Source organism: Phaseolus vulgaris, chromosome 8 (genome assembly GCF_000499845.2).
Source record: "Phaseolus vulgaris cultivar G19833 chromosome 8, P. vulgaris v2.0, whole genome shotgun sequence".
In the NCBI taxonomy this organism is placed as follows: Eukaryota; Viridiplantae; Streptophyta; class Magnoliopsida; order Fabales; family Fabaceae; genus Phaseolus; species Phaseolus vulgaris.
The window spans coordinates 12,589,747-12,611,690 of NC_023752.2; the positions used below are offsets into that span (position 1 = coordinate 12,589,747).

The 21,944-nt window shown below is 41.6% G+C and overlaps 1 protein-coding gene and 1 long non-coding RNA gene across 4 annotated transcripts; one reads left to right on the forward strand and one right to left on the reverse strand.

Moving 5' to 3' along the window:
* Positions 1–47: 47 nt before the first annotated feature.
* Positions 48–12,053, forward strand: LOC137824048 (RING-H2 finger protein ATL63-like). Of its 3 annotated transcripts, none has more exons than XM_068629475.1 (3): positions 48–357; positions 683–2,577; positions 2,653–12,053. In XM_068629475.1, exon 3 carries the CDS (start codon positions 11,024–11,026, stop codon positions 11,879–11,881), a length of 858 nt encoding a protein of 285 aa, XP_068485576.1. In that variant the 5' UTR covers positions 48–357; positions 683–2,577; positions 2,653–11,023; the 3' UTR covers positions 11,882–12,053. The 3 variants fall into 3 exon arrangements, with proteins under 3 accessions (XP_068485576.1, XP_068485575.1, XP_068485577.1); XM_068629474.1 differs by having other exon boundaries at positions 683–878; XM_068629476.1 differs by having other exon boundaries at positions 683–878; positions 11,033–12,053.
* Positions 10,994–17,431, reverse strand: LOC137824051 (uncharacterized). Its single transcript, XR_011083208.1, has 3 exons — positions 17,325–17,431; positions 12,580–12,706; positions 10,994–11,897 (listed from the first exon to the last, which is right to left on the reverse strand). It is a non-coding gene; the product is annotated as an uncharacterized lncRNA (long non-coding RNA).
* Positions 17,432–21,944: the final 4,513 nt, after the last annotated feature.

Consider the following 21,944-nt stretch of genomic DNA (forward strand, 5'->3'; position numbering starts at 1 on the left):
TTACACTCTTATAATTTTTTTATAAATATAGATTATTTCTAATTTTATGTGAATTTATTTATTATAGAAAAATAAAATAATAAAATATACTATTTATTATATACTATGCTATAATAACAAATTAATTATATAAAATAGAACATTTTAAACACTTAATTTAATTATACGCTATCACGACGCCACCACTCCTCACCGCGTCACTACCTCCCATCACACCTTTTCTACTGCGTCGCCACCTTCATGCCGTCACCTTCACAGCGACACTAACTCACCGCGTCTGACAGCGTCTACAATGATGGATTAATTTTCGGCATGGAACGGTCATCGCGTCGTCGCCTTCGAACATTCCACAGTGAGGTACGTTTTGAAGCATAAATTAAACACGAACACCTAAAAGATTCAAAAAGAGATTTTTATCTATGTCTGACGATTACTATTTTTTTGCCTCATGACTGGTCGGTTCAGCATTGACAATAATGGAATCGATAGTGAAAAAATTTCAGTCAAAATTCAGAAAAGTTAGGGAAGAGATAAATCGATGGGACGAACTTCAATCCTTCTTAATTTCGCAGTTTAGGAACGTTTCTCATATTGTTGATAGGTTTTAGGTTATTTTATTTGCCTTATACTTTTACTGTATACTTTTTTTTTCAACTCTGACCTTGATATTTGTTCCTACTAGGGAGATGAGACCAAAAGAACTATTGAAGTCTTCTTCTCCTTCCTTCGATCGGTCAGGTAGCAGGGTGATGAGCTGGGGTTCTCCTCGTCCTCCTCCTTCTCCTTCGGCACTCGGTCTTGGGTGAACATCGGATGGTGGGGGTACCTGCGAAGGCACTTCGACGCTCAAGTCAGTAAAATGGGTGATCAGTTCTCTGGTAGGTGAACAATAATAAATGATGTACCTTACTCCTTGGGATGCGTGCTATTTATATTATTCTAATGGGCCTATCTTGTTGGGCCCGTTTATCGGAGTGGACCTTGCTTAGGGTTGCATTACCTAATTCTTAATGACGAATTAGCTTCACTGACCTTGGTTTGAGCATTAGCGGTAATGTGGGTCGGCCATCGGCCAGGTTCCCCTGATCTCGGCTGTCTCGGCCAAGTCTTCTAAGGTCTCGATCAGGTAGGCCGTTAGCCTCGTCGTCTCAGCCAGGTTCCTCAGGTTTCGGTCAGGTGACTAGGTCTCAGGCAGCCAGGTGGGTCTCGGGCAGGGAGACCAGGGGTCGGCCTCGCCCATACCGGTACACTTGCCCCCAGGCTCGAGGGCAGATATGTAGGATGTGCCCGATGAGTTTTTAATGATGGTGTCGGTTGGTCTCCCTTGGTTGTGCGACTGTTCCATTTCTCGAGGTATGACGTGACCCTAGGCGGCGTGACACGACTGTCATTAATGAGGGGTTTTTCGGGCGAGAAGTTTTATGGACCATCCAACGGTTGAGATTGGTGTGTCGGTTCAGAATCCGAGTCCCCAACAGTGTCGAGACCTTGTATTTCCTGAGTGAGTTTGTTCTGATTGTCGAGCCTTCTTTTGCCCACTGCTCTGAGAATCGAGATACCTTTCGGCCTATTCACAAAGCTTCACTCTCGTCCACTTTGATTTTAACAAAGGTTAGTCATGTCGTCGCAATCTCGTCCTACCTCTTCTTCTTCGGGTCACCCATCCTCCCCTGTTGGTCGCCCTCCACAGTCCAGAAAGTCCTCGTCTTCTTCCTCTTCTTCTTCTTCCTCCGCCGAACCTGCTTCGGTTAGGGTGGCCGAAGTGTCATCCCAGATGGAGGTTGTAAGGGGAGACGTCCCGGCCAACGCTATTGACTGATCGGGCTCTCCCCCGATGGTCGTCCCTTTAGAGGATCTTAGTTGGGTGGATACTAGAGTAGTTGAGATGGTCTATGGGACCGAGTTGTCTATGACCAAGTTTTTGGTCAGGCATCCGATTCTAAAGGCGGAAGAGTATTCGAGCTACTTTGATGTCTTGCCTTGTGGGGCGGTCGAGAGCGTGTGTATAGGGCGGTCGGGTAAAGACCCCCCCCTTTTTTTACATGTACGCTTGTTTATTTACGGATCTTCATGTCTCCCTTCCTTTCGACGAGTTTACGATGGACGTCCTTCGGACGCTCAACGTGGCTCCCACCCAGGTTCACCCAAATACCTGAGCGTCCATTCAGGCCTTCTGCCTGTTGTGTGAAGTTATACGCCTTCACCCCACCCCCTCTTGCTTTCTTTCTTAATACACCTCTCATCCCGCAAAAAAGATCGCTTGACATTCTTTGGTCGGGCGACCGGGCAGTGTATTGTTTGACTCATTCGCCCTCTCCTATAAACGTTTTAAGGAGAGGTTTGTGAAGGTTGTCATTCGACCTCAGGCGACCGCTTGTTTCTTTGACTTGGCCAGTCGATCGAGGTTCCCTCTTTACTGGACTCGGCGGCCTTGTGATTTCAAGGAGTGGCCGAGGCCGACATAGGGTGAGGACGAGTTGGGGGTTCTCACCCTTTTTGACGCCCTCCCGAGGAAGCTTCCATGCTGGGGGTTGATCGGCGCGTATACCAAGTCTGCGCGATGGGCGGCCGTGAGGGGTATGTGTCTTGGTTGTCTTTGTCGGTCGGTTTTAGCTCCTATATTCTAACTTGTTTGCTTTTGTTGTTTTGCAGAAATCATGGTTAACGAGCGATCGACAGTCATCAGCGTCCTTGACAAGCATCGGCAGAAGGCAGTCGATCGCAAGGGTCGCCGCAGCCTAGAGGTACTACCGTCGAGGAATGACAGAGCTGAGAAGTCCAAGGGGCTGGTCGGGCCTTCCCACAAGTTCAAGAAACAGCCGAGAGACGGGGGCAACGTTGCTACTACAACCAGCTCGCCTGGTTCTATGCCAACACCTCCTCCTCCTCGTCGGGCGGTGGCTGAGGTGGCGCCACCTTTGCCTAGGCAAACAGTGCGTGGGGCGGCAACTCTGTCCGAAACCGCGGCCAGGGTCGCACATACACCCTTCGACCTCTTGGGGGGTGGCTACCAATTCTCGCGAAGGTTTCGCATGGCGCTCCCGGATGAGGCTCGGGAGTCCTTCCGAGATGTCTCTTCCACAGACCTTTTGAGGGGCGGCTTTGAGCTGATGTGCCACTCCGTCGTCCTTGTCTAACATGGGCTTCAAGGGCGAGACCGTCAGGCTGAGAACGTGTCGCAGTTGGAGCACCAACTGTCTAAGGCAACCCAAGATTTGAAACAATCATTGGCCGCGAATAGCAACTTATCAACCAACATTGCTAAAAGGGCGGCCAAGAGGGAGTTGGCGTAGCAGGAGGTCGTCGAGGTGAGGCGTCAGTTGGAGGCTGAGAAGTTGAGGGCAGCTACAGAGATCGCCAAACTGAGAAAGTTGGCCGAGAAAATAAGTGAACAGCTCTCATCCGCGGCCACTGAGTTGGCCACTATTCAAACTGCCAAAGTTCAAGTTGAGGCCGAGCTTGACGAGAATTATGAGGAGGCCGAGGAGCTGCTGAAGCAATGCTTCGATCGAGCCGTGCGTCAAGCAGATGTGCTTTATGGTGGGCCGTCAGCCACTGGTGATTTTGGCCTCGATTGTGAGGTTTACCAGGGTTGGTTGGTACTGAGTGCTGAAGTGGCTGACCTAACTGCTCAAGAGGCTGGACCGGCCGGGACCCAGGAGGGGTAAGCTAAGGCTCACGAGAGGGAGGCCGGGACTGAGGAGGGGGAGTGTGTAGAGATTCAAGATTAGGTTTGCCCTTGGCCGGGTTGTGGCCTTTTCTTGCTTTTTGATTTCCTCCGAGGTCGGGTTGTGGCCTTTTTTTGCTTTTTGATGTATCGCCCAACTTCTGCTTTTTAATATACCGCCTCATTTATCTTCTTTTATGGTTTTGATTTGCATAAAAATTTACAAGTTAACAAGTCGGTTTTTAACTGAATCGGGCGGGCGGTCGTATTAATTGCGATGTTAATCAAACAAGTGTTGGGAATCGGTCATTAATTGCGAGTATTTAATCGAGCAAGTTGAATTCGGGCGATCGGCCCTTAATTGTAAATGCCAAATTGAACAAGTTGAATACGGGCGATCGACCATTAGTTGTGAATGTTAAACCGAGCGAGTTGGGTTGGGTGATCGGTTATTATTTTTTTTGTAATCGATCCATTCAAAATGGGTGTCAGCCATTATTTGTGATGTTAATCGATCAAGTGGGAACGGGCGATCGGCCGCTTGTCGCGTGTGGTCTTGGCAGGGTACGCCGGTTAAGACTTCGCCCAGACTCAGCCTTGGGGGTCGGTCTCGGCAGGGTATGCCGGTTAAGGCTTTATCCAGACCAAACTTGGGGGTCGGTCTCGGCAGGGTATGTCGGTTAAGGCTTCATCCAGACCGAGCCGAGAGAGGTGTTGGCAGAGTATGCCGGTTAAGGCTTCATCCAGACCAGATCTGGGAGTCAGTCTCAGCAGGGTATGCCGGTTAAGGCTTCATCCAGACCGAGCCGAGAGAGGTGTTGGCAGGGTATGCCAGTTAAGGCTTCATCCAGACCAAACCTGGGAGTCGGTCTCGGCAGGGTATGCCAGTTAAGGCTTTATCCAGATCGAGCCGAAAGAGGTTGCATGAGAGTCGTGCTAGTATTTTTGATGAAAACGCCTCGTTAAAACCTCCCTGGTTAGGTGAGGAAAGAATGTGTGACTTTATTAATTTTAATTCTAGTTGAACTTGAGGTGCGTGGCATTCCACGTCCTCGGTACAATTTTGCCTGAAAGTCATTTTAAGTGATAAACTCTCCCCTTTGCGACTTCTCGGACTCGGAAAGGCCCCTTCCAGTTGGACGAGAACTTCCCTTCATTTTTTCTAGCATCGTTGCGCGTTCTCCAGATGAGGAAGCTCTTCGACCGTACCTTTGTGTTGTACCGCATGGACGCTCAGATTTTGCAAGCGGCTTCTCGAATCCTGCTTTTGTCACGAAACTCACTTACCAAATCGAGGTTGACCGCTAGACTTTCCTCGTTTAGGATGTGGTCAAACATTCTGTCGTCGTATGGTGGGTTCGGCCACCTCAACCGGGATCATGACCTCGGTCCCGTATGTCAGGCTGTAGGGTGTCTCCTGCGTGGTGGTTTGTGGGAGCACTTGTACGCCCGAAGTACCTCGATCCACTCCTCGGTCCATCGACCTTTTGCCTTGCCCAGACGCTTTTTCAGCTCATTGAGTATGACCTTTTTGGCGGCCTCGGCCTGCCTATTGGTTTGCGGGTGTTCGACCGAGGTTGTGACACACTTGATGCCCAGGTCGATCAATGAACTGTCGGTCATTGTCAGTTATAATTGTGTGCGGGACGCCGAATCGGCAAACAATGCTCCTCCATACGAAGTTTTGCACATTTTTTGCCGAGATGGATGCAAGGGGTTCGGCCTCGATCCACTTGGTGAAGTAGTCGACTCCCACCAAATGGAACTTGGTTTGTCCTTTCCCCGGTGAGAAAGGACTGATAATGTCCATTCCTCAAATGGTGAATGGCCATGGGGAGGTGATGTTGTGCAGCTTTTCCGGCCTTGTGTGGTGGAGGGAGGCCAAACTCCTGGCACTTGATGCATTTTTTCACGTACTAGGACAGTCACCCTGTATGGTCAGTCAATAGTATGCGGCCCTCAGAACCTTGGCGGCCATCGTCCTTGTCCCAGCGTGATTCCCGTAGATTCCCTCATGTATCTCAGCCAGAATGTACTCGGCCCGTTTGTTGGTGATACATTTTAGCAAGGGGGTCGAGTAACCTCTCTGGTACAGGTCCTCGTTGATCATGGTGTATCAGGCGCATTGTTGCTTCATCGCCTTTTCTTGGTCTGGTTTGCACGTGTCGTCTCTTATGTACTGGATGACGGGTGTCATCCAGTTGTCGGCTTCGGCCTCGGCCTCGACTATAGCCAAACACTCGGCCTCGGCCTCTGTCACACTGGGGTGTCTCAGCCATATTTGTATGACTGATCTCTGGTGGCTCTTCTTCTTGGTGACCGACAGCTTGGACAGGATGTCGACCCTTTTATTGTCCTCCCTCGGTATGTGTTCCAAAGGTGCTTTGCTGAAACGGACGATGCTGTTTTTGGTCGCATGGTAGTACCGTTGCAGCAAAGGTTCCTTTACTTCAAACTCTCCATTGATTTGGCCAACCATCACTTAGGAGTCGTTTTTGCATGTAACCTCGCGTGCTCCCATGTCGTAGGCTAGGTTCAGCCCGACGAGCAAGGCTTCGTACTCGGCCTGGTTGTTGGTTGCCCGAAATCCGAATTGGAGAGCTTGCTTCAGGAGGAGGTCACCCGACCCCTCCCGGACGACTCATGCTTCGCATGCTGTTTTATTTGAGGAGCCGTCCACACACATCGTCCACCCGCTTGAGAGGGTGGGCAGTGGTGTCAACTCGGCCGAGAAGTCGACCAAGCACTGGGACTTGATGACGCCCCTCGGTTCGTAGCGTATGTCGAACTCAAAGAGTTCGACTGACCAACCTATCATTCTCCCTGCAACGTCTGGCTTAGATAGAATTTTAAAAATAGGGTAGTCGGTTCTTACAATAGTAGTTGGCGTCAGCCGTCATGAAGGTCGTTTTCTCCTTGTCCCTGGGGTGCATGCTTATTTGGTTGTAGCCAGAGTAAGCGTCTAGGAAGCTCATAATCTTGTGACTGACTGCTCCATCCACCAGCTGGTCAATGTTTGGGAGGGGGTAGGTATCCTTTGGACATGCGCTGTTGATGTTTCTATAGTCAACACACATCCTCCAGTTACCGTTTGGTTTGGTGACCATGACGACGTTGGCCAGCTAAGTTGTGTATCGAGCCTCCCTTAAAAACCCGGCCGATAAGAGCTTATCGGCCTCTTCCTTCGCCGCGAGTCGTTTTTCATCACCCAAGTCTCTCTCCTTTTGGGCGATCGGGCGGGCTTCTTTAAATATCGAAAGACGATGAGTGATGACATCCGGGCTCACCCCCGGCATGTCGGCCGGGGTCCATGCGAACATGTCCACATTCTTTCTCAGCGCAGCATGCATGATCTCGGCCTTGGCAGCTGCGAAGGTCGTTCCTACCGTAGTGTTGTGCTCTTCGTGGAAGAGGGGGACTCTCCTTAGCTCTTCTCTTGCCTCCAGCCTATCCTTGGTGTCCCGGGGATCGAGGTCTACCAATGTCACGGTCGGCTCGATCTTTCTTAGTAGGTCCTTCCCGGGGGAGTGGTCTTTTCGGGAGGATTTTCTCACCCTCAGGGGGTAGGTGTCGTTCCTTAAGGGTTTCACTCGGAGGCTCTCGGCATAGCACTGTCGTGCTTCTTTCTAGTCTACGTGGACCGTGAGAATGTCCTCTGTCCTCGAAGGGAACTTCATTGCAAGGTGATACAATGACCATCTGCCGGTTGATGGATGGTCGGCTGAGGAGGATGTTGTAGGAGGTGTTGGCGTCGATGACCAGGTATCGGATTTTGATGGTCCTGGTGCCCTTCCCCTCTTCGAAGGTGGTGTACAATTCAATGTAACCCTTGGTGCCCACCCTCTCACCCGAGAATCCTACCACGTGATCGTCGTATGGCATCATCTCGGCCTCGGCTATCCTCAAAGTTTTCCAGGAAAGGATGTCTACCGAACTTCCCTGGTCCACAAGGGTCTTCCGGATGGTGAATCGGTCTATGTCGACCGCTATCACCATCGGGTCATCCTGCTGGCGGTAGTCCACGCCTTTAAAGTCTTCGTTCGTGAATGTGATGGGTGACATCCTAGGTCGGAATGCCACAACGTTTACTTGGTGTACCGCTCGCAGGTTTTTCTTTTGGGCATTGTTTGTGCTTCCTCTCCCGGCGAAGCCGTCGGCTATAGTGTTGATAACCTCCCGGTTACCTCTCCCATCGACTTCCCTGAGGGGTCGTCCCTTGCAGGTTGTCGGTCACCTCTGTTGTCCCGATCATTTCTGCCGCGTTGAGGTGACCTCGTCCGCCTAGGTGGATCCGCCCGGCAGGGAGGGTCTCGATCGTTCCTGACGAATCGGTTAAGTTCCTCGATCTTATCCTTCAGGGCCTGACACTCCTCAGTCGAGTGTGCGGTGTTTTGGTGGTACCGACACTGCTTTCTCCGGTCGGCATTGTTTGGGCTTGCCACTTTCCTCGGAGGAGGGATTAACTCGGCGTTGAGGGCCTCATCCAGGATCCTCCCCCTCTTGGTCGTCAGGGGTGTGTATCTTGAGAACTGGATTGGTCGGTCCCGGTTATCTCGGCGTCGGTCATTTCTTTGATTGGGTCGCCCCTGACAGCCTTTTCTACTTTGCTTTTCTCCCCGCCGGCCTCGGCACGGGCCTGGTTGCGAAACTCTCTGAGCTCCTCCAGCTGCATGTATTTAGCGGCTCTCTTCCTCAGCTCGTCCAGGCTGGTGGCCGGCTGTATGCACGAGTTATCGGCAAAGGGCCCTGGACGTAGGGCTGTCAGCATGTGGTGCATGGAAACGTCCGGGCTCAGATTCTGGATGCTCATTGCCACCTACTGAACCTATCGACAAAGGTTCTCAGCGACTCTCCCTTCTCCTGGTGGATGCCTACCAAGGCGATGGAGGTCAGGTGATGTGGGCGGCTGGTTGCAAATTGTGTTTCGAATTTTGCTACGAGCGTGGCAAAGATGTCGATGGAGTTGGGTGGGAGCTTGGTGAACCAACTAAGGGCTGCTCCCTTCAAGGATGTGGAAAACACTCGACATAGCACAACGTCATTCGAGGTATAGAGACTCATATGGGTGGTGTAAGCGTCCATATGCTCGTCCGGGTCGGTCGACCCGTCATATCGGTCTCGATTGAAACCCTTCCACTTCTCAGGTAGTGGGACCTCGATGATAGTGTTGGTAAAGGGATGTCGGCGGGTCGAGTCGGCCGTCACGGTCGTCCGAGCGGACCTGATCAGGCATGACTCGTCTTCCATCTCGGTTTCTCGGGGAGGGGGTCGGCCTCTCGTCTCCTCGACCACATCTGGGTCCTCCCCCAACTTCCTTTTCATTATTCGTTCTCCTTACGGAGAGCTTGCAGCTCCTACTTGTTTTTCTGAGCAGTCTTCTTGGTCTTCCTTCTCATCTCGGTCATCTCTCTCTAGAGAGACAGCAACAACATTGTCTGGTTGGTTTCGGTCATTCTCTCCATGCTTTTGGTTGAGACCATCTACTTTTTTCCTTCAGCTAGTTTCCCTCGGCCCCACGGTGGGCGCCAATTGTTCCTACTAGGGATATGGGACCTATAGAACTATTGAAGTCTTTTTCTCCTTCCTTCGATCGGTCAGGTAGCTGGGTGATGAGCTGGGGTTCTCCTCGTCCTCCTGCTTCTCCTTCGGCACTCGGTCTCGGGTGAACATCGGATGGTGGAGGTACCTGCGAAGACACTCCGACGCTCAAGTCAGTAAAGTGGATGATCAGTTCTCTGGTAGGTGAACAATAATAAATGACATACCTTACTCCTTGGGATGCGTGCTATTTATATTATTCTAATGGGCCTACCTTGTTGGGCCCGTTTATCGGAGTGGACCTTGCTTAGGGTTGCATTACCTAATTCTTAATGACGGATTAGCTTCACTGACCTTGGTTTGAGCATTAGCGGTAATATGGGTCGGTCATCGACCAGGTTCCCCTGATCTCGGCCGTCTCGGCCAAGTCTTCTAAGGTCTCGGTCAGGTAGGTCGTCGGCCTCATCGTCTCGACCAGGTTCCTCAGGTTTCGGTCAGGTTGACTAGGTATCGGGCAGGGAGACTAGGGGTCGACTTCACCCATACCGGTACAATATTGTCAATGTTGTAGTTGCTTCAAAATACCAACAATCATGGTGTTCTAAATTGTGTTAGTGGCATGAGAGATCTTCTTTTGGTTGTAGGGTGGTCAAGGTGTGCCAAAATAAAGTGTAGAGAACAATGCCTCTCATTTACATTCACATGGGACCCTTCAACATCCTTTTATCCTTTTTTTTTAAACAATAATGGCCACCCCAACCCCAAATTCTACTCAAACAAATGTCTCGCTCATATATTCCAAATAATTAAACAGTATTCACACTCTTTTTTCTTTTTCAAATCAAGAGGTGTCATTTTACATTTAGTTCATTCATTCTCACAATATGGACCCATTTAAAGTAAAATAGTATTTCTAATTGATATCTTATTCTGGTACAAGGATTAAAAAGTCTCACTAGTGTCAACAAATTTTGTTTCTAAGCAAAAAATGGATGAACCAAGGTTACCTCTCCTTGGTGTACTTTGCGTTTGGTGCAACTTCTTGCAAAAATCTAAAGAATCTTGACTCGGAATTATATGCCCTGGCTCTGCCTTGGGATCCCCTAAATTCGCCACATTAGTGAAATTACGTATGGTGCATTCTATTACACCAAAAACTTAATAAAATACTAAGAAATTTTGATCAGTTTGTAGAAGGATAATTGATGAAGGAGTTAAAAAATGAGAGCACCGAAACCATAGTCTAGAAAAACCTATGTAGTATAAAGTATTAAGAAGAGTACACTGCTCCACATGAATCTAATAAAATTCAGGCACCATCTTTCGGCTGCCGTCGCCTTCACGAGTCCTTCATTTCTGTACCTTTTTCTCATCACATCACTCTCTCTTCCTCGGCTATAGGGATTCTTGTTTGACTTCAACAACACCCCTTTCTAGTTTAATATATATAAAATAATGCATGAGAACACACAAATTTGTTGCTAACCACTACACGCAAGTGTATGATATGCAAGAGGCAACACCCCTAATTTATTCCATCATACAATACTAACTTCACTCTCACGTAATCACTTTCACATGACACTAACAAAACACACCAACCACACACCAACAACGCCCCAATCTACTACTCTATTATGTATATTTTGTCTCTAGAAGTGTCATGTTAAGGTTCATAAATTTGTTCTGTAAAATTAGTTTTTTCGTCAGAGTTAAATTTGAGATATTGCTTAACATGATTGTTTTTATAAGATTTTATCTTTTTCAAAATTATCTGCAAAATATTCAGCATCTGATATAGTTTTTTTGAACAAAAATATGTTACAGAGTGTATCTAACATAAATACATGCCACAGAAAGCAAACACACCAAGAATCTAAGCCACCCACCCTACTAATAAAACCCTTCAAGTCCAAACCTTTTAGCCAAAACCAAACACCCTTTTGGCCACTCTTCACAATGCCAACCCAACCTGACTCACCCAAGACGTTGACCCAAATGTTTCAGAACATCTTCTCAGACAACAGTAACATTATGCTTGCAGCCATCAATTCCCTTCTCCTTGTCATCCTTTTTGTCCTCCTTCTCCACCTCGCCAAATGGTTCCTTGCTCAAGCACAGGCTCAGGCACACGCCCGCCGTCGGCGCCGCCGCCGACGAACGACGGTGACCGTCTCCGACGTCCTTGGCCCGGCAAGGTTCCACCACTTCCACGGGTTCAACATAGAAGACTCCTCACCCCTCTCAACCAAAGGCCTTGATTCTTCCACCATCAGAGCAATTCCTCTCTTCATCTATGAGCATAACAAGGCCAAAGAAGATGAAGAACTTGATTGGGTGATTTGTTTGAGTGCCTTTGAGGGTGGTGAAGTGGGAAGGTGTTTGCCAAAGTGTGGCCATGGTTTTCATGTGGAGTGCATTGACATGTGGTTGAGTTCACACTCCAATTGTCCTATTTGTAGAGCCATTGTAGTAAATGTTGTTGAGAGTGATTCTTCTCAGGTTGTGTCTTCAAGAGATCATGGTGATGAATATGGTGGTTCTGATTTTGAGATTGTGGTTGATGCTGGTTCTGATGAGAGTAGAGAGAGTGAGAACGGGAGTGGTAATGGTAATGGTAATGGCAGCGGAGGATCAAGAACAAGTGTTTCATTAAGAGCATGTTTGGAACACTGACCTCACATCATATTTACTAAAAAAGTCAAATCATAACAGGATTAGTGCATGTTTAGGGTCCAAATTGTTGCAACACACATCCCAATGTACACTTAAAGCATAAATTAGGATTGGGTTTCTTCTGAAAATGTAAATCTGGAGCCTCAGAATATTTAGTCAAACAGTTTTAAATGATGCAAAAACTATTTCTTGCTGCTTCTTTTTGACAGTGGACTATCTGAGTTGTAGAAGAAACTCGAACATGAAACATCATTTGTATTTTTATTTAGATTTGTTCTATGTGATACTGAAAACTTGTACAAGGAACACCTGTTGATAATTAGTCCACTAAGTTATTTAGAGCCCTCAATTTTTTTTTTATGGGTAAGTTGAGCCGGCTGGTACTACCTGCTGGGTTACATCATAGGTCAGTTAACTTTCACTGCTTAAGAAATCTTTTTGCTTAGACTAAATCTATGAGCATCACTTTATGCTGCATTGTATTTAAGAGCAATGCAGCTAGGAACTAGCAACCACACTCTATTGCTTCTTTTGAACATAGTAGAGGAGGAAAGCAACAAAGGTTAACACTAGGGTAGGTGCATAAACGAAAGGAAAAAGACAAAAGACAGTACTTACTAATTAAGAACTTAACTGTGTTGCATTGGTCAGTTACACTTCATGATTATATATATATATATATATATATATAGACACACCTTTCATCAGCAATTGATTGTCCTGAAGACTAGAGTTGTGTTGTTTTCTGTCACGACTCACGATCCTCTAGTCCAAAAAATGTGGCTCGATTGCAGGAAACCAATATAGTGGGTCCACCATTCTGTCCTATATCATTTTATTCAACAATTTAAACCAAATTAGTTTAGATAATTTGAATTTGAATTTAACTTTGTTTAAAGAGTCTTGAATAATTAGTCATAATAACCTTGTCATTGTGTTTTAAGCAGAGTATAAAGTAGTCTTACTCATATCTATACAGACAACTGTGTGCACTGTACAGGCTTTCATGATTTGTTGTCGGTGTTTTATTTGTTTGAATAGTTGTACATGAAGCCAAGGGTGGAGAGGGTCAAACAAACTGTGTAAGTGAACCCATTAATAATGATGTATGCTTCACACAATTTAATGCACACCTCGGCCTGACCCAGAGAAAAATGTTTGGTCAATACTGCATACAGAAAACAGAACATGGTAACAGAGATAAATCAAAAGAGTGTTTTGATGTAATTGCAACATTTACAGAGATCAAAGAGAAAGAAAACAGCGAGGTATGAAGAAACAGAGAAGAGATGAAGCACGGTGTGAGAGGAGAGAAAAGAGAATTTTATTAATCTGAAAAATCAGAATGCTAAAAACCCTAAAAAGAGTTTATATACAAGAGGTGTAAAAAGGAAAGGGGCGCACGGTATAAAATAGAAAAACAGAAAAGGGAAAGCCCAACTGGTCTAAAGCCCAAAAAACAAAAAAAAACAAAAAGGCTAGGCTTTCTAAAGTTTTAACAGCCCCCTTCAAGCTAGGAGTAGATGTTCTTCATTCCTAGCTTGGAAAAATGGATATTGAATTGGGCAGCAGGTAGAGGCTTGGTGAAGAAGTCAGCTGCTTGTAGGGATGAAGAGATTGGAAGCAGTTTGAGTAGGCCTGCATTGAGTTTTTCCCTGACAACATGACAGTCGATCTCTATGTGCTTGGTGCGCTCCTAAAAGACTTGGTTATTTGCAATCTGGATGGCAGCTTTATTGTCACAGTAGAGAAGGGCTGGTTGCAGGTGTTGAATGCGTAAATCTTGTAGCAAGTATATTATCCATTGAATCTCACAAGTAGTTGCAGCAAGAGCACGATATTCTGCCTCAGATGAGCTCCTAGATATGGTCTGTTGTTTCTTGGACTTCCAAGAGATGAGTGACTCCCCCAAATACACAGAAAAACCAGTTATGGATTTGCGGGTTTCAGGGCATGTAGCACAATCAGAATCACTATATGCTTTTAATTGAATAAGAGACTGACTGTGTAAGAAGATACCTGTGCCAGGAGTTCTTTTGAGATAACGAAGGATGCGCATTGCTGCTTGGTGATGTTCGCTAGTTGGGTGTGAGACAAACTGGCTGAGATGATTAACAGAGAAGGAAATATCAGGTCGTGTGTTGGTCAGATAAATAAGGCATCCAATCAATCGTCTATATGCAGTGGATTCTGCATCACCAAGAGGGGTGCCTTTTGTGGTTGAGAGCTTGATAGTGTGTAACATTGGTGTAGGTGCAGGGGCACATCCCAACATACCAGTATCTTTGAGCAGATCTAAAACATATTTGCGCTGACTTAAGTGGATACCAGTGGCATTGCGAGCAATTTCAATTCCCAAAAAATAAGTCAAATCACCAAGGTTTTTAATTTGAAAGAAATTGTGTAACAGACTAGTTATAGTAGATATCTCCATAGGATCATTCCCAGTGAGAACAATGTCATCCACATAGACCAAGAATGTCGTGGTGTGTTTGCCATCATGTTTCAAAAATAAAGAGTGGTCAGCAATGGAAATTTTATAATTGTGTGAAAGTAAGAAATTTGAGAGTTTGGCATACCATTGTCTACCTGCTTGTTTTAGACCATAGAGTGACTTCCTTAGGCGGCAGACCAGGTTGGGGGAAGAAGTGTGAAAGCCTTGAGGCAGTTGCATGTAAACTTCTTCATCTACGTCCCCATGTAGGAAAGCATTGTTCACATCAAGTTGTTTGAGTGTCCAATTATGGGCTGCAGCTAGAGCTAGAAGTAGACGTAGTGTAGTCAACTTTGCTACAGGAGCAAAGGTGTCTAAGAAGTCCAGTCCTTCAATTTGGCTGTAACCTTTTGCTACCAATCGGGCTTTATAACGCTCAATGGAACCATCTGCGTGATGCTTGATCTTGTAAACCCATCTACACCCAATTGCCGATTTACCAATTGGGAGAGTAGTCAGGGACCATGTCCCATTATCTTGAAGTGCTTTTAGTTCTTCCTTCATAGCACGGATCCAAAGTGGATGTTGGACAGCTTCCTCATAGTTGTGAGGTTCCTCAGCAGAAGATATTTACAGTATTGTATTTTTGAAAAACTTTGATAGAGAATTATAATTTAAAAAGGAATGGATTGAGTGTTTGGTACTTACAACACTGTTGTTGATGTTTGGTACATCAAAGTCTTGAAGATAAATGGGGGGTCTTCTACTGCGGGTAGATCTTCTAGGAGGTGTTGTTGTTGTCTCATTTTTCTCTATTTGCTCATTTTGCTCAAAATTAGTGTCAGTCTCAAAAACATCATTAGTAGTATTATCAATAACATTTTCAGTTTGCACATGAATATCATCATGAGTCTGGGCATAGTGTTGAGGAATTGGTAAAGAAAGACTATTTGAGTCATTATTTTGAATATGATTTGAATGATAAGGAAAAGAGTTCTCATAAAAAATAACATTTCTTGACAAATCTATCTTGTGATTTTTAAGGTTTAGAAACAAAAAACCTTTTGTGTTTGGTTTGAAACCAAGGAAAACGCCTGGAGCAGCGCGGCTGTCCAGTTTTTTTCTGTGAGCAATAATAGTTGAAGAATAACACAGACATCCAAAAACACGAAGGGAAGAAATATCACAAAGCTTTTTATGCAATTTCTCATAAGGCGTAGCGTTATTAAGCAGTGGAGTAGGCATACAATTAATAAGAAAGGTAGCATGTTGTACAGCAAAACACCAAAAAACAACAGGAAGATTAGATTGAAAAAGCAAGGCACGTGTGACATTTAAGAGGTGTTGATGTTTTCTTTCAACAATACCATTTTGCTTAGGTGTTTCAATACAAGTGGTTTGATGTATAATACATTTTAAAGCAAAAAATTCATGCATAGAGAATTCAACACCATTATCAGTTCGAATGATTTTGACCTTAGTAGAAAAATGATTTTTAGCATAAGCAATAAAATTAACAACACTAGCCCTGACTTCAGATTTGTTGTGCATGGGAAAAACCCAAGTGTATCTAGTAAAATCATCAACTATGGTAACAAAGAACTTATAACCAAGCATGGAAACAACAGAACAGGGACCCCAGATATCAATATGCAGTAATTCAAAAGGTTGAACAGTTTTAGTATTGCTAGGAAAGAAAGGAAGTTTCTTTTGTTTGGCTTGGTGACAAGTATCACAAACATAGTTCTTATCAATATGCATATTAGGATAGTATGTTTGTAGAATTTTTAACCTTTCATCCGAGGGGTGACCCATTCTGAGGTGCCAAATGTTGCTTGGTTTTGTAGTGCAACTCATAACCCTGCCATCAGTTTTATTGAAGACGTATAGTCCAGCTACAAGATCAACTGTACCAATCTTGTCTTTGGTTCTGGAATTCTGTATCAGACACTCAGTGGAAGAAAAAATAAGTTCACATTTAAGTGATGCAGTTAATTGACAAATGGATATTAAGTTGAAAGAGAAATCTGGTACATACAAAACATTTTCAAGAATAAGATTTTTATTAAAGAAAACTATGCCAGAACAGGAAGCAATAACAGAATTTCCTTTGGGAAGCCTAATGGTAATGGGTTTGATATTTTTATATGATGTAAAATTTGATAAAGAAAAACAAACGTGATCAGTCGCACCAGAATCCAAAATCCAAGTATATTCATTAAAATTGGAATTTTTGAGCTTCTGGATATTACCTGTGACAGCCGAATTCTGACCTTGATGATCAGCAGAGAGGGAACCAACCTGGTTGACTTGGACTTGATTGTTGGAACTGTTAACATTTTTCAGAAGTTCCGAAAGAATTTGATATTGATGCTGAGTGATGCGAAAATCTCCTCCATTATTCTGCTTGTTTTGGTCTTGATTTCCAAAATTTTCTTCTTGAATGGTAGTGGAGACGTTGTTGGATTGAGAAGACTTACCATACTGAGACCTATACCTGGGAGGGTATCCATGTTTCTTGTAACAGACATCAACGGTATGACCAATTTTGTTGCAATAAGTACAGACCTTTTTATTACTACCAAACTTTGAGCCTCTGTTATCTTGGTTAGGAAAACCATTTTTCTTAAAACAAACACTCTCACTGTGACCCAACTTTCCACAAAAAGTACAAGTAATGGTATTGGTACTGGTGTGGTTAACAGAGGTAACAGGGGTAACATTTTTTACATTAGCTACAAGAACACTATTATTAAACTGCGTTCTTGTTGGTAGCAAGAGAAAAAATTTTGGTAATAGCAGGGACAGGTTCCATGAGCAGAATATGTGCTTTTACATTATTGTATAGGTCATTAAGGCCACGTAAAAATTGCATTGCCTGATCCTCTCTTTTTCTTTGGATAATAACAGAAGGCTTAGTACAAGAACATATAGGATCAAGCCTAAAATGATCTAATTCATCCCAAATAATCCTGAGTTTAGAGAAGTAATCGGTAACAGAAAGGTCACCTTGATTGAGTGAAGAAGCTTCCATTTGAAGATCAGAGATACGGGATAAATCTCCTTGTGAGAAGCGGGCCTTGAGATCATTCCATATGTCCAATGCCTTGTCCATCCATATGATGCTTTGACGTATATGAACAAAGACCGAGTGTACAAGCCAAGATGTCACCATGTTGTTGCATCTCGTCCAGGATGAGAAAGAAGAATCGGTTTCAGAAGGTCGGGGAGCAGCGCCATTAACAAACTCGACTTTATTCTTTGCGCTCAAAGTCGTGAGAACCGAGCGACTCCAAGAGTGGTAATTTGTGGAATCAAGAACGGGTGACACAAGGGGTGTAGCAGGATTTTCACTGGGATGTAGGCATAAGAAGCTATGAATAGAACTCTCGCCTTGTAAGGGATTCTTGCTCTGATTAGAACTAGGGCTTTCGCTCCCGTCACTATTCTCGTCAGCCATTTGCGTGCAAAAAATACGAACTGTAGAAATAAAACAATCAAACTATCGTTAGAAAGAATCAAGAAGATGCAAAGCAGAGTGAATGCACAAAACGTGAAAAAAAGGAAAAGAAAAGAATCTTGAGAGAACGAAGACAGAGTGCGCGCAGCAAAGCTCTTCTCAAAGAAGAGCTCAGATACCATAACAGAGATAAATCAAAAGAGTGCTTTGATGTAATTGCAACATTTACAGAGATCAAAGAGAAAGAAAACAACGAGGTATGAAGAAACAGAGAAGAGAAGAAGCACGGTGTGAGAGAAGGAGAGAAAAGAGAATTTTATTAATCTGAAAAATCAGAATGATAAAAACCCTAAAAAGAGTTTATATACAAGAAGTGTAAAAAGGAAAGGGGCGCACGGTATAAAACAGAAAAACAGAAAAAGAAAAGGCCAACTCGTCTAAAGCCCAAAAAACAAAAAAAAATAAGAAGGCTAGGCTTTCTAAAGTTTTAACACATGGCTGTATAGATTCAAAGTTGGCTTCTTGTGCCCATGCTTTTCCCTTTCATAGCTACACTTTTTTCATATCCAAATATATGTTTTAATATACTTTTAGTTTTGCAAGATAACTGACTTTTAATTTTCCTTTTCTTTTTTTATATCTCTAACTCTTTTTTTAATTTTTTTAATTTTTGTTAATTTTTTTTATTATTTTCGAAAAATATTTTCATTTATAATTTTTTATTTGTTCAATTTTCTTTTTACGATTTTCAGTTTTTAAATTAGATTTTCTGGGTTTAAATAAGGTGAGAATTTAGTTTTTTCATACCAACAAACGACACCGTTTTCCTTTTTTCCGAAAAATATTTTTCTTTGATTTTCATTCTAACAAAATCTGAAGTTGTTATTTTTTTCTTACATATAACATTCATATTCACGATAATCTAAAAGTTGTTAGGATTTTTTTTGTCAAACTAGCTTAATATTATACGTTAATTATCAAAATAGATAAAATTTTAAAAATTAATAAAATTGGTAAGTTGTGTCACGTTATCATGACTTCAATGTATTCTGATTTTAATTAATACTCAAGTCGTATCGTATATAAGACTTTAATTGAAAACTAATTACATTGCAATTGTGTTATCTTGACACAACTTTTTCATAATAAAATTGTCTCAATTTAGCACGATTTACGATTTTGATAATTTTTTAAATTTTATCTTATTTTATTAACCTATAAAATTATCTTATTTCAATAATAAAAAACAACCTTTCAGAAATATTTCCAAGTCTAATAATAATCTTACTTGAGATTATCACTTAACTGAAGTTAAACACGTAATTAAGTAATGAGTGTTATATGATGAAAGGGAGTAAAAATGACAAATTTCATATTTCAGTTAAATAAAAAAAAATTACTTATTTCACAGTGAATAAAATCAAATTTAAACAGTTTATATGTTTTTATTATGAATTAAACTTTATGTGAATCTAGAATGGTGTGACATGTATTCACTACAAGAAAATCATGAAATAGAAACCAATTTTTAGATACCATAATAATTAGTTGTAATAATAACTAAATTAAAGACCATTTTAAAAATTAAAAAAAATTAATTTTTAAATTAGTTTTTATTATTGTTAAATAGTTTCTAAATTGGTATCTAACTAGCAACTAAGATTTTAACTACCAATTATTTAGTTTTTAAATTTAATAACAAAAACCTTAGTTGCTAGTTAGATACCAATTTAGAAACTATTTAACAATAATAAAAACTAATTTAAAAATCAAAACTTTTTTTAGTTTCTAAAATATTCTCTAATTTAGTTACTATTGCAACTAGTTATTTTAATTTTTAAAAAATGATTTTTATTTCATGATTTTTTTTATAGTGATTTATTTCAATTTGTGAAAAAAAAAATAGCCTTCAAAGTTGTTTTAGTTTTTATAGTAATTACTCATTAGTGATGGAAAGATGTTGACTAAATTTGATGATGGGTTGGGGTTGGATCTTGAATATGTGTGATGTGTTGTCTGGGTTCTGGTTTTTCCCCAGCAATGCAATTGCTTGAATGCATTTAATGTGACACGAAAAAAAAAATATGTAACTTTATTGTATTCGAAGAGAATTATTATAGCCTTTATGTAGATTTTCTTGAAAAATGGGATAATAATATTTTTTTGTACTTTTTATTTATATGAATAAGTGACATAAATGTTCAAAATTATTTTTATTTTTCAAAATCTTTCATTTGTGTCTTATCGAGACCACATCTGATTAAAATTGGGAAAAAAAATTCGCAGTCCCTTACCTTATTATCCAATTAAAATATAGATATAAAGTATATGAAAATATTTTCCTTTTTTCTATTGAAAAATGGAAAAACAAAATTTTGAAATTGTATTTACTATCTTATAATTGTAAACTGAGATATTTTTACGTGTAATTGTTAAAATAATATTTTCTAAAAAATATTTTTTTTAAAAAAAATCATCCTTTTTATGAGACAATTTACATTTTAGGTTTTTTTTTAAACAGCTAGATTCAAATATAACTGTAAACAACTTTGGGTTGGGCCTAACATTTTGTTTTTCTGAGTCCCTGATAGGATTTTATGTTTTACTATAAACAACAATTAAACTTGGAATTAGAAAGAGAAGTAATGAAGTTGTATAGGTAAACTTAAAATTAAGTGTTTAAAGAGAAATAATGTTATCTAAAAAAAGAGAGGGACAATGTTAACCACTACAAGGGAGTGTAAACGGATTCTATGTTAGTTACTTTTAGTTCCATTATCAAATACTCTTCACAAAAATTTTAAAGGTCTCTTTGAATATACATTTTATAGAAAAACTTTGAAAAAAATATAATAAGCTTCTCAAAAAGTTAAAATTAATTTATATATAAGCTAATTTCTACAAATTATCTTATACATTTTCTAAAATTTTATTTTAGTAAAAAACCGCAATTTCTAATCATGAAAAACAATTATTGTACACCTTATAAAAAAATTGGAAGACTTAATTCAGCCACTAAAAAGTACAGGAATTGAAATAAAATTTAAGCACAAATATATACTAAAAACATTATTTGATAAAATTATGTCCAAAATTATTAAATAAATAATTGCTGAATAAGTCAACGATGGTGTAACTCTGTCAGGGCCGTGGTTTAAAAAGCAACTGCAGTATGGCACCGAAAAGACTGTTTCTTCCTGCACCTCCATACCTTCTTCTCTCACCTTCATATATTTTCAAATTTCTAAAAAAACCCCTCTATACTATTATGGATTACATAATCTGGAAGTCATTTTTCAAATTTGTAATTAACTTTCGGATTACATAATCTGGAATCCATTTTTCATATGCATGATTAATTTTCAGATTACATAATTCAGAAGTTTTATTTAGCTTCCGGATTATGTAATTCGGAAGTCTTTTTTCAAATGAGTTTCTGGATTACATAATCCAGAAACTACTATGGGGTGACATTAGAAAGATAAAAATGTATTTTCATGTTGTGTATGGAGGTGGCAGAAGAAGATATGGAGGCGCAGGAAGAAACAGACCACCGAAATTCGTGAATGGGAGTTTAACTTTTTGGGCCTCTTTTCAATTGGGGTGGGCTCGTTGTCTGGTTACACGGGCCTACTAACAAAGCGTGCTTGCTTTCTTTAGGCTGCTTCTTCCTGCATCTCCATACCTTCTTCTCTCACCTCCATAGATTTTTGTATTTCCAAAAATGTCCCTCTGTAATATTTTGGATTACATAATCCATAAGTCATTTTTCAAAATTTGTAATTAGCTTCCGGATTATATAATCCAGAAGTCTTTTTTCAGATGCATGATTACTTTACGGATTACATAATCTGAAAGTCTTTTTTAACTTATGGATTATGTAATCCGGAAGTCTTTTTTCAAATGCGTTTCCGGATTACATAATCCAGAAGTTATTCTATTGGGGTGACACAAGAAGGATAAAAATGTATTTTCATGTTGTGTATGAAGGTGCCAGAAGAAGATATGGAGGTGCATGAAGAAACAATCCTTTCTTTATCATTAAAAATACCTCATGCTTTTTTTGACAAAAAAAAATTTGTCATATGCTAATAAACAAATTATTGTACAAAGAAAAATAAGCAATAGATTACCTTGAGATTATGATTTATATTATATGAACGCTAATG

What these genes read in the sequence shown, in the direction of transcription:
- LOC137824048 (XM_068629475.1), top strand. Translation starts at nt 11,024, where the DNA reads ATGTTACAGAGTGTATCTAACATAAATACATGCCACAGAAAGCAAACA.